At 34.6% G+C, this 13,792-nt stretch overlaps 1 protein-coding gene across 1 annotated transcript; it reads left to right on the top strand.

The window, feature by feature from the left end:
• Positions 1–264: 264 nt before the first annotated feature.
• On the top strand, positions 265–3,807 carry LOC111615878. Its single transcript, XM_023357321.1, has 4 exons — positions 265–272; positions 355–531; positions 2,461–2,580; positions 3,157–3,807. Exons 2-4 carry the CDS (start codon positions 498–500, stop codon positions 3,348–3,350), a joined length of 348 nt encoding a protein of 115 aa, XP_023213089.1. The 5' UTR covers positions 265–272; positions 355–497; the 3' UTR covers positions 3,351–3,807.
• The last annotated feature ends 9,985 nt before the right edge of the window (positions 3,808–13,792 follow it).

Raw genomic sequence — 13,792 nt, 5'->3', positions numbered from 1 at the left:
AAAAAAAATATAGTTATATATATAGAAAACGGGTGGCATTTACATGTGGAAAAACATTTGCTTTCTCCCATAACCCCTAAGCGGTTAACTGGTGGTTGGAGGGGAGCACTACTCTACCAGAAGTGCACGCTTCGTTAGAGTTTTCGCTTGGTTGAAGAAAGTGCCCATATTGGGGAAACCCATAGGGATTGGATGGATCTGACCGTGTGCTTTCTTTGTGTCGGACGTTTACGTAATCCCGGCCTAGATCGCCTAGTAGGCACCTGATAAAAGTAAGCCAGGGGAATGTAATTTAGAGGAGGCGAAACTAAACTATTCTTCCTGAATTTTTTTTTTCTTCTTTTCTTCTTGCAGATTCGAGTAATCCTGGAGATTTCGGTTACGGAACACAGCCTGGCTTCTACGACTTTTTCCCCGGCCAGCCACCACCCGACGGAATCCCCTACCACGGATCATTACCGTTGTCCACAGGCCAGAACTCTCAACCTCCGGTATCTATGGAGCAACCAATCGTCTCCGCAGTAGGCCCCGGTAAGTAGTCCTCATCATTCTTATTAATGACAAAAATAAGAATTTTTCCAGCCATTTCTTCTACGAATTGACTTCTACTTTTTCTAAGAATTTCAAAATGTATATATTTAATTTACTCTCTACTTCTTTGACATAAACAAGGATTTTGGCTAGTGTAATGTATGGTTTTACGCGCTGACGTGTTAACGCCCAAGCGAACTCTTCCCATTTTCGAGTCTCTGCTGTGGTTTATTAGAAAATTTGTTTATATAGCAGCTTCAAATCAGTTTTTTTTTTGAATTAGTAATTATTTTTTCTCGAAAAAAATCTATCTACACACCTATATAAATAGATTTTTTTTTTATCCTTTGATTATTCTATACCGTACAAGATTTTTCAATTTTGTAAATTTATGAAAAGAACAATGTATTTATTTTCTTTCCAATACAATTTCCAATCTTAAAATTTTGATAAAATGTTTTCGGAAAAATAAAGCAGATTTTCCGTTTATTTGTTTCTGTGGCAATTCAACAGATAACGTAATCTAGAACTGCATCCAATACAAACAGGCAGGATTCCATTTCCCATTCGCAGATTGTAATCTAATTTCTACTCAATCACGTTTCTGTCGTTCCTGTTGATCCGCTCCCTCCCTCTAATGACGTCAGTGACGTTGCTAACTTCCGGTCTGACCGGAAATGTACACCTGATGCATCCACGTCACCGGAAGTCGAACGCGACGATGGTAGAAAAAAAGAAAAAATACCCAAAACGAATTTCTCAAATGGATACAACGCGTTAAATCGGCGCAATATTATTAAAATTTTACTGGTTTTCGATAATTCATTATTAGGGTTTTCGAACGTATGCCTTAACACTGTGGACAAATGTCAACAGTATGGGAATGACCATGTAGCTTGCCACACACTGGTAATGGTTGATTAAAAGACAATTACTCTATTACAAATATGATATGGCTGCTGTATAACTGATCCTTCGTGTATATATTATTGCTTATTGCTCTGGTAATACTGTCATTTTTAATCTATAAATTATAATATGTAGCTATCATCTGTTATCGAAAATATACGCTAAAAAACAATAAAAAAAATTTGCATAAAAGTAATTATTTCACGCGAGAACCTCCTATCTACAGCTTTCTTTTTTAAAAAATTATAGTGTTTTAATTGTTATTGATTACAGATACTCAAATACATATGTAGCTAAAAGATAATATCTATAATTAATAGTACTGTCTAGATACTATATTAAATATTAATTATAGTTATATAGTTACTATATGCGTGCTACTTAGGTTATACGACCTACAACCTATAGTTATACTAGTAGCACTTAGTGTTATGTAGGTAAGTATAAGTATTACCTACTTACGCACTTCCTAAATATAAAGTATGGTAAGTCTTCGGGTAGAATAGATAACAAAGCGAACAGACACACAGACGTATTGAGTAGACTATAAAGAAAAACTATACAAATGCAAATCTCATTTCTAAAAATAATCAAATGGTGTTCGGGACAAGTCGAAACGTATGTAAAATTCTTGCCTTTAAAATCGATTTTCTCCCCTCTTAGACGAAAACAACACTTTCCCTATTATATTAAAGTATTTTTCAAATAATAAAAATGAAAAAAAAATATCAGAAGAAATTCAAATTTACTGCTAAAATCGAATTGACTAATCAACTAGAACAACAAGCGATGTTAACAGGTGCATCGATCATCTATCGATCGATATTTGATGTTGGATGGTCGATTAAAGTACAATTGTTTTATCTAAATGAAATTATTTTGAATGTTTCAACGGAAATGAATAATAAATCGGTTCGGAAATAGGAAATTAAAATGATGTTTATTAAGCATTTTATTCTAACAATTTATTATATAATGCTATATGATGGAAATCTACAAAACATCTTTCCTCAATTGCAGAATATCCGCTATTGGCCAATACAGTCGTGGCGCATACCTGGTATTATTCGGGTATTCTACCCCGAATCGTGCTCTACTCAAACAGAACCTATCCTGAAAGAGGGATTTCCAATGATAAAAGTATGATGCTATTCCGTTGTAGGATTTAAACTTATTGTAGTCTATAGGAAATTGTTTATAAACGTAAATGGGAACCCGAATCGTCGTCATACCCCCTTTTGAAAATTTTAAATTTTAATTTCTAAATTATACAGAGCACTTATATATATTAGGAAGTCCCTAATGATGGACGAATTGAATTTTAAGTCGACAGAACTTATTGTGAACCGTTAATGAATGTAATAATTTTGGGAATTTAAAGGAGTCAAAATGTTCTCGTGAACGTAGAAAACTTCTACATTACGACAAGTAAAATTTGAACTTGAAAAGAATGGCTATTCGTTAATTTCTAGTTTATTAGCCAATCGGTGTTAAGAAAATCATATTTCAACCAATCAACGTTTAGTTGTATGAAATTTTATCTTATTTAGTTTGCAGAGGACCGTCAATGTTCACAAATACATTTGATTTTTCTTTATTCTACCTCTTTCCAAGATTGTTATCTTCAATAAGGTTCACTTTAAAGTAATTATAAATTTATAATAATTGCGAATATGCTTAAAACCAGACTTTATAACGAAATATTTAATATTTCAGGTCCTGTGAATCTCGGGGCCGATGCTCCGTACCTGTCGACTCACGGAGATATCCTGTCTCAAAGGTCAAGTCCGGACAGTATCCTGAGTCTACCTTCGGTCACCGATGCTTACGGAACACCCCGTTCTACATCGGAATCGAGTTTCCCCAATTCCTTGTCTCATCCACCGATCAGCGAGACGCCCGTCTGGTGACGTGAACGAGGTGTCGATCTCGCCCGTGAAGATACCACTGTGATACACGAGTGAACCGAGTGGCTTCAGCCACCTTTCGACCTCACTACTTTTATTCCTCTTCTATCCCACCCACGCCTTCACCTTACATCGGTGCGTCGTTGGGCCCGGACTGTAAGTGGCCGAGACACGGCGTTATACTGTTGCCACTCTGTGTGTGTGTGCGTGTGCATGTGCGTGCGTGACTCGAGAGGAAACGGACTCCTTATAGAAGAAAGAGGAGCGCTAAAGTAGCTCCTTCCTTGTGTTTTACTGGTATTCTTCCTCCCGCCGCCGCACCCTCCCCGTCCTCGGCCAGAAGTGCGCCTACTGGTGGTGTCGGATTGCGCATGCTCCGTGACCTATCCCGTGTATATGATTTTGATGGTTGCAGGCGACACTTATCGAAATGTACAACTACCAAATAAAGGAGATAGAAGCCCCAGTGCTTTGTCTTCCTTGTGCTTTTTTTTCGGGTTTCCTTCCTTTTTGGAAGCCTCAGATTCGGAGATTTATCTATCCTTTCCTCTCTTTTCTTCGCGTTTATTCACTTTCTACTTTCGTGGATATTTCGGATAATTTTTCCTCCGTTTACTTTTATATGCGGTTTTTAAAATTTCTACCATACTTATACTTACGTAATACAAAATGGCGATCTTGTATCTTACATAATTTTAGTTTTTATTAAATTTATTTACACACCAATTCATTACTTTTAATACTGAGATACTGGCATTATTTCAAGTTTTTCGAGTATTTTTAAAAGACATTTTGACTTAGTCTTAATTTACTTGTAATTACTAAATCTACATCATCCCATTATGATTTTCGATATAACTGTCGTATAAATCCCTTAAATACGAAATTTAAGTTTCTGTGTTTAATGCCTACTAAATAGGATCAGATTTAAACAGAAAGCAACAACTCGGGGCCCCATGTAACGTGGCTACAGTTTAGGGCCTCACGTTTTTAACTTTATTGTTATTTGATGATAAGGGAAAGGATCTCTTACACATTATAGCTTCGAGCCACTTAAGTCTAAATCTGGCCCTATTACTGAATCTTGTAAACATATTTATGATGTTCTCTCCTAGTTTATTAGCAATGCTTTCAGAATAACCTTACGAAAACCAATATATTATAAAATAAAAATTAAACAAATTATAAATGTTTTCTCTATTATTAGGATTTTTATTTATACATTATTAATCTATCTGAACTTTAAAATAATTAAATTTTATAATTAAAACAATTATTAGTCTATAATTAATCGTTTTGTATTAAATTTACATTAAATAAAAATGATTTTTTAAAATTTTTGATAGCTCTTTATAGAGTAATAAACAGTTTCTAGTGGACGAAAACTTTAATTTTGTGTCTATTTTTGATAAATATTTCTACAAACTTTCGAATAAAATAATAAAATTGTATATATTACACATTTAATCAAGCTTTAAATAAAGATTTAAGATGGTTAGAATAAAGTAACTAGTAAGAGAAATAGTTTTATAGCCATATACTTTAGATAGAGCCTATATATTTAAGTAATAGACTCTATAGACTATTGTTTCCTGCAAATTTAAAGTAGAATGAGAGATTTGCATTGCTAATACTACTTCAAAATAAACTGTATGTATATAAATCAGGTCAATTCTGAAATGAAATAAGTTTTAAACAAACCTTAAGAACTTCTAAGAATACAGGCCCTTTTATAGAGGAGATAGACACGAATCTATAGTGTCAAAACGAAATAATACCACTTAAAAGAATTTAAAATGTTAAATTTAAACATAGACTTTATATTTAGATAAAAAATTATGACTTTTCAACTATAGTGTTACGATCTTATTCCTGTTGTATAGAATGACTATGCCAATTCTTCTTTATATAGAATTAGTATATTGTCTCTACATTCTTCCTTCTTTATATATAACTAATATATTGTTACAATTATCTTCCCTGTTCTGTGTACAGTACGACTGATATATTGTTACAACTGTTTTCCTCTTACATAACTAGTAAGTCACACTACTGCTTTCGTCTACCTCTTTTTTATACAACTAGTATACTGTTACGACCTTCCCTCTTTATATACAACTAATACATTGTTACAATCTTTTTCCTCTTCTACATGCGCTATTACGACCTTTCTCCTTTATATACAACTAGCTCACTGTTACGATTATCTTCCTCATCTATATAGGCTACAACTAGCTCATTGTTACGATCATCCACCTTTACATAGAACTAGCGCATTGTTACGAATCATCCTCCTTTAGATAGAACTAGTGCATTGTTAAGATCANTATTATTCATAAACAATTGTTGTATTGGCAACACTGATCCGTATAAAAATTCAAGTCACGTGACAAACGAATTAAGACGAAATGGAGATAGATGATTGCATTTTTTTTTGTTTGTTGAGAATGGTTGGAAAGAAAGGCCGTGGTAACAAGTCAATCGAACTACATCTGCTAGAAATCGTGCAGCCGCATTGATTATTTTCTATTAATAAATAATGAATATAGTTCATAACGTCTACATTTTGAAGGATGGCTTGTCGCGAAACTCCGCGATACAGACCGCTAGTTAAATTATATATATTGAAGCCTATCAGATTTTCTAGACTCGTGACTGTCATATTACTTGTCCCAGTTATTAACTGTATAAATAAAATCAACAAAGTGCTTTAAATCAAGATTAAAGAGCTGTTAATTTTACTGTTTTCCTGTTCAGAATGCCAAAAGAAACTTGGATTTTTATGTCCTTTTCCATTACTTGGAGGATTGAATCTACTAAACCATTGGTTCAAACATGTATAAGTTTTCTTATGATGTTCTTTCAAAGTCGGGAGAAGAGGAAAAGAAGGATATAGATTGATAGTATATGTTGAAACCTATCAGATTTGACTGTCATATTACTTGTCCCATTTATTAAAAGGTTAAATAAAATCAGCAAAGCGCGATAAATCAAGATTAAAGAGCTATTAATTTCACTGTTTTTCTATTCAAAATGATAAAAGGAGCTATCGTTTTTATGTCTTTTTCGACAGTTTAGCACGTTTGAAGCCACGAAGCCATTGCCGAGTTTTTCCAGAAAAATGGGAAAGTTTTCGTTCTTTTTTTTTTAAAGTTGGGTAGAAAGGAAAAGAGGACGAAAAGAAGAGCCCATAGCAGCTACTCGTAAAACTGGACTTCATTAAGAAGTTGGATTCCTATATAAAACCGGCCTTCCAATTTCCAAGACGGTAGTAGCGGCATCACGCGAGTCGCGTATTAACGTGGCAGTTCAGCTTAACCATCGTCAACTCCGTTTGGTTAACTTCACATAAAACCCAGCAACGATCTTTTCCAAGACGCGACAGCTCCCGTGGGAATGCATCGGAAGTCAACGCTGCCATTTTACGATGCACTTCCTGAGAGCGTAGCGACACCCGACCAGCCAGATTAAGACATATCGACAGCTGTCCAATCTGCGACTAGATGCGAATTGCTCTTGGCTTTGTACCACCTGGGTCAACTCGTAAGGGGCTCCTCGGGGAACCCAACAACACTTTTCGCGCTCCACACTCTTCTGATTCGAATTGAGGGTAGATGGTAGCAAAGTCGATAGCGTTAAGAGCGGGGGGAAGGAAGAAGAAAAAAAATCCTCCGTTGGGTTTAATGGGCAAGATATTTGCAGGTTTTATGACGTTCTTTGGAAAAGTTGGTAAACGATGATGGCGTTTGTTTTCTCCTTTATAAGTCGGATGCCTTTCTGCCTTGAAAACTTTTTCCCTTAAAACCTTTAACTCGGTTTTATCAGGCGTTGGTTGCACAATCGGTTGGCTCCGAATCCCGTGTGACACGCCTCAAACACTTCGATATTCCTGAATAAGAACTCTTTTATAGGTGTGAATAAATTTTCTTTTTTTTTTTAACAATGAAGAGTTCAAAAATAAACTTTCCTCCATAGACACAAAAGCCAAGATACGTAACTGATTCTTTGTTTTCTTCCTCTTTCTTATGCATAATACCAAGTCCATAAGCCGCTGAATTAGTTGCATACTCAAATAATTATTCAGCAATTGCAACAATATTCGAATATTTCTGTCTTATGACATAATTATTCATACAGTTTTCCTATACATTTTCAACGTGAAGTGGTAAGTTTCGTAAGTAGTAACTAGATTCGGGCCTCAAACATTATTTGAACTACTCTTAACTTTCAATATAACTCAATAAAATTATTTATTTAGTTAGGTCATTTGTACCTTAATGATAAGTTATTAATCATATAATAAATCATATTAGAAACGTTAATACAATTGTTAAGTATTGGATTGCTGCTGATTGCTTGTGTTCAATGTGAAGCACCCTTCGATTGCAATCGAAAACTCGCAAAATATTTGACATTTTGCATGGTTTAGTAAATTTCCTACAATGAATATAATTAAATTTTGTATTTTTAAACCAATAAAAAAGCCAGAAACACTCGAAACATAAATAAACGTCAAGCAATAAAAGTTATTTTATTTATTCTATTTAATTGAAGTTTAATTGGAGATGATTTTCGTTCTGGCAAATTATAAAATTTAGATAAAGAAAAGTGTTTATTATTTTTTTTTAAATCTTCGAATAATTGCTTTACTATGAAATTTAAAACTTTTTTTAAAAGACAGATCAACGATTTAATATGACAAATAATGCTTTATCATACAAACTATACATCATTTTTATAGTCAATCCCACGCTTTCCTCTATCCAGTTTACGTTTTGTAGACCCGTCTCGGATAATGTTTACGTTAATAAAAAANCCTTTCTCCTTTATATACAACTAGCTCACTGTTACGATTATCTTCCTCATCTATATAGGCTACAACTAGCTCATTGTTACGATCATCCACCTTTACATAGAACTAGCGCATTGTTACGAATCATCCTCCTTTAGATAGAACTAGTGCATTGTTAAGATCATCTTCCTCATCTATATACATCTAGCTCATTGTTACGATCATCCACCTTTACATAGAACTAGCGCATTGTTACGAATCATCCTCCTTTAGATAGAACTAGCGCATTGTTACGATAATCTTCCTCATCTACATACAACTAGCCCATTGTTACGAATCATCCTCCTTTAGACAGAACTAGCGCATTGTTACGATCATCTTCCTCCTTTATGTATAACTAATTAAACCTTGCCAATGTTATTATATGACTTTTTATAAGTAGTGTGAACGGTACACGATACGAAAATTATTTTCAAATCGGTGTCACTTCGATAGTATTAGTTACATACAATTTTTATTGTTCGGGTATCAAAACCCGACATGATTTCACCACACCTACCGATCACGCATCTTCGTGTTGCTTCTACCTCAACGTTACGTTCAAAATACTGTCGTTTAAAATAATAATAAAACTGATATGGCTCATACATAATTTCTTGCACGTACCAACTCTTTTTATCTCTTGTCCACTTTTAACGTTTATCAATAACTCTCGATTAATGATGTATATCTACGATAATTAAGGCTCGAGAAAGGGGTAAATGACATTTTCCACTCTGTAAACGTCTTTTGTAAGATTTGAAATAGGCCTACTTTTTTTAGAAGCCAAATTTATCCTTAAGTAAGTCCTATTTTTCCGTATAATCCAATGGTTTTAACCTCAATTTTCTATTGTTACGCTTAGAAGACATGCGTTAGAAACGTAGAGATGGTTACGGTATTAGATGTATTAAATATTAAAGAATTTTTAAAAAATACATCCCTATATTTTGGCTTTGTGAATCACCCATAAGACACTAGGCCATTTCTCAATCAAATATCAAACAGATCATGGAAATGTAACTTTGTATGTTTCATCACTTCCTTCTGATTTCCTTATCTGTAAGCTGGTCACTTGTGATACATAATATGAGCGACAGGCGGAACAGATTTCTATTATCCTGGCAAAGATGTTGCTCTTTCTCCTCTTGCTCTTTCACTAACTTTCGCCTTGCTTATGTGATTCGATTCATTCTCGAACATTTCTTTCCATTGTTTACTGCTGATAATATTATCTTTTAAAGCTTTCATAACTATTTTACACTATAACGACGAAGTTTCGCGGCATATTTAATAAGAAAAACGATAAATAAGAGTTTAAAAATCTACATTTTTAGCCGTACTTTACTTGGAATCTTCTTCAGATCCAATTTTCGCGAAGAAATTTCCGTATGTTCCGGCCGATTTTTGTGAAATTATAACATATACCGGATCGCAAACGGTAGTTTAGTGGCAATACAGTTCCCCCCTTTTGTCTATTTTCATCAAAACAACTTTAATAACACAATAAAATGTTTACCGCATAAACTTTATAGAAACCCAAATTGGAATGTTTAAAGACATCTCAGCGAGAAGATAAAATAAAATAAAATAATAAATAAATAAAAAAAAAACACAGCGAGACCCAACCAGTGGTTGTAGCACACGACAAAGTAACAGGTTTACATTGATCTGGTTGCAAGCACGCTACCTAACATAATTACAGCACGCCCGAAGGCCTAGCATCACGCAAAAGCACGTGTCCCTAGCGTGCGTGACCGCATTGAACGGGACCACTGGGTGCACGCGGTGCGGCCGGAAGTTCTCGCGGGACTTCGCGATACCACCCTAGTAGGCCCGACGAGGTCGGGGGAGAGCAATAAAGTGGACGTTAGTGCTAATACGCGGTGCGTGCAAAGATCATAAACTTTGAATAATGTGGGTGACCGCCTGTTTTGTTTCGTAACAGCAAATCTGTTGGGAGCTATCAATACTCGAATTTATTGTACTACATCTAGAGATAGTTTGGCTATAGAAATGGTTCCCCTTCTAGTAAATTACACGGAGAAAAATAAAAAACACACGAAGAATGGCGCTCTCGAACTCTTATCGAACCGTTCGAAAATGCCCAACAGATAAAAAAAAAAAAAAAACGAGAATAAACTGGGTTCTTGCATTGTCATTCCATGGTTTCTGGCAGTTATATAATATACAGAAAACCCGCGGGTTTATATGTCCGTCCTGAAGTGGAAAAAAAAAGTGTGGTGGCGCTGGCAGACTTTTACTTCCCCTAGCGGGCATTTCATCAACTAGCCGTCAACTCGGTGGGACATCGAGGACCGGGGGATGACAGGCATCCCACAAACTGCAGTCTCGACGGGTGGTGGCAGCTTGGTCTCCCGCTGTTTTTCCCCTTTAACAAATCGTCAGGTGGAAGCGTAACTATTTTTTATATACATACATATATATATATATTTTTGTACAGGGGTTGGCGCTATTTAACGTGCAATTTCGGTTCTTATTGAGTAATAGCGTTTTGACATGGCCGCTTACCGGATTACATTCAATTACATGCATCTGACAAATTCACATATGTTAAAAATTAGGCCATTTAGGATTTGAATAAATCCATTATAACCGCATACGATAATGCCCCATTGCAATATTATTACTGTATTACAGAGAATTGGCATTAAAGGACTATTTTTAATTCGTTCATTTAACATCGACTTTAAGGCAAATTAGTTGAAGGGGATGGAAAAAAGCAATCGGCGGGGGAGTTGGTTTTTATTTTATTATTTTTTTTTTTATACTTTCGAGAGGGCGCCGTCGGGATGATAGAAAATTAGATGCGAACTGTTAAGTGGTGTCGGTGTTAAAGAACAGTGCCACCTGGTGGGCCGTGCCGGCTGGACATCTGTAAGTTCCTGGCCCGACACGGGGAGCGGAAGAATCAGCTAGCGGGGAAGGGGCGTTCGACTGACAGAGACAAATGTGTGTTGCCCGTTTCCTCCCTTCCTTTTGTTTTCTAGTCTAGTCTAGTTTGGCCTTTGGACTCGGCTTCGGCCACACAATATTCCCACCAAACAGCCCATCTAAAATCTGCTCGGGGCTTTCTTCAACTATGCGCAGCAGATTACTGGACCTTAATGCTTTAGTTCCCGTTCGGGGAACAAGATGTAGGAATTCTCTAGAATTATAAATGGAAGTTTTGCCATTCCAGAGAAGGGGGGTAGGACTAAGTAAAAGCCTGAATGTAAATAGTCTATCTCTTTTTACCTTTAGCTTTCTAAGTCTTAGTAAAAATGGAATACATTGCATACATTGTGGAAATTATGTTTAACACTTACGTTGGAGATTAAAATCCAAAATGTCTCCATTACTTTAAAAAAAAAGAAAAGAAAAGAAAAATTAAGGCTAAATTTAAGAAATGGCAGAAAGCATTTCCTCATAACATCATTCTTTAAGGGGAAGCTTGAGTTGCAGGCGTTTTTTTACATTTAGATGGCTACGAATTATAACAAATACTCCGTCATTCATCCGCCATTTTGTTTCTAGCGAACATCGAAAATGATTTAATTCAAAATTTCAAATATTGTCAATTATAAAAATGAAAAAGATCTTTAACCGTTTACCGTTGGACAAGAAGCGCCATCTGTCAACGAAGGCAGATATTAGCAACGCCTTCTTCAAAACTTTTTCCCAGTGTTTTTAATCATAAAAAAAAGAGAGCGGAATTTACCTTTGAAGTAAGTAGCTGCGGGCTATGTATAAATATAGAAAGATAATAAAATTTACTTTTACTTATTTACTGTTATCTTTTGGAATAATTGAACAAAATTCCAAGCTGATGCAGTTAGAACAAGGGAAGGGAAAAGTGTATATATATATATATATATATATAATAAAAAAAAATCAACAGGTTTCGCACGGCATAGCCGGGTAAAATTAATAGTTCATCCGGACGGTGAGTCGATTCCCGGACTATACGGATAGTAACACTATTCCCCGTGCTCATTTTAATCGGTCCGAATCATAGGTACGACGGAAATATGAAGTATAATGATTCAAATTTTTACAAGATATTATTATTTATTGTGAAATTTTGCCGCTCTCTAAAAAGTGCCGCCCGGGGCGGTCCGCCCCTGCCGCCCCCACTACGCTATGCCACTGACAGTCACTTACTTCCAACGGATAATTACAAATATGAAAGCCTTCAATAGCTGGAAATATTGACAATTTTATTTTCGTTGTTTCTTTCATAGAAGTAACCTTAGTTGAGGAATGACTCTGTGCGTCTTCTGTGTCAAAGTTCAGTATGTCTATTTCTTGTGTTTTAGTAATTATACACATGAAATAAATTACAGTATTTACTCGAATATGAGACGATCTTGCGTATAAAATGAGGTGTGACTTTAGAGATCAAAATAAAGAAAGTTAGATTTATTAATACAACTGTATTTCGTTTAATCACAATTATATTATCATCAAATGCACGTATTAACGCAAACAACAACGTTTGCCTAAATACATGATAAATGGAGATTAAAACCAAAATATTATAATGCTCATGACTAAACAAAGTTTATTTTTAATGATTGAGAATGTTCTAATATTCATTAAAAATAGCACCATACATAATACAAAATAACTACAGTTATAGTTATTGACCTGTATTTCATTGATGTTTTTAAAAATAAATAGTAACTATTTTCTGCCAACGGATTAAATGCAACGCGGTTTTTAATTAATGGGCGTAGGATTAAACCAATAGATAAAAGAAGGTGTTACTTAACTTGTCTACAGTAAATACCAACTTACGATAAATAGACTGTAGACCTATAATGACAACATGAACTAAACACGGTCCACAGAAATTATTTCAAAAACGAAAACAATCCTTCGCTCGCGCGTATCGGACGACCTAGGTTTTTGAAGAAGTAAAAAATGAATAAAAGCCTCGTATTATACGTGAGTAAATACGGTACTTTATTTGGTAAAAATACTCAAAATTCGAAAAAGTGCTTTCCACGGTCCTGTAATTTCATCCATCTTAAATAGAGCGAACGAATGTCTCCATTTTCATGGTTCATGTTTGTGACACTTCTGTGGACAAAGAGGTTCATCTACTAAGACGAACCACTTATATTGAAAACTGTCATTCAAGAAAATGTAAATACGCACTTTCTCCCATTCAAAGATTACAGAGTTTATTAATTTATTGGAATTTCCTCTTTTATTAAATCGGAATAATTAGAAAACATGCATAACTATTTAAATAGTAAAGAAATTAGTATATTTAACGTGAAATGAATTTTATTTAAGTATTAAGTACAAACGAATAAGGCCGAGAGTTTGTGGTAATTTATGAGAGAGTATTTTGATAATTGTAAAATCTATTTTCATTGGATATTGCTAAAAAATCTGATAAGTGTGTAGGTGTAAGAGTTTTAATAAATTTCGATTAATAAAAATAAATAAAAATTCAAATGAAAATTTTTATTATTCATTTATTACTTCTGAAATATTATAAGTTCTTTGAGAATTTTACATATATATCTGATTTAGTAAAAGAAATTTTTTACAAATATTCATTAAATAATCTTTTTATTTATTCTATTAATTCTTACTACAA

This window comes from Centruroides sculpturatus, unplaced genomic scaffold (assembly GCF_000671375.1).
Source record: "Centruroides sculpturatus isolate CEXI.00-Female unplaced genomic scaffold, Cexi_2.0 scaffold2785, whole genome shotgun sequence".
Classification (NCBI taxonomy): Eukaryota; Metazoa; Arthropoda; class Arachnida; order Scorpiones; family Buthidae; genus Centruroides; species Centruroides sculpturatus.
This window is presented reverse-complemented; position numbering and strand designations above follow the sequence as displayed.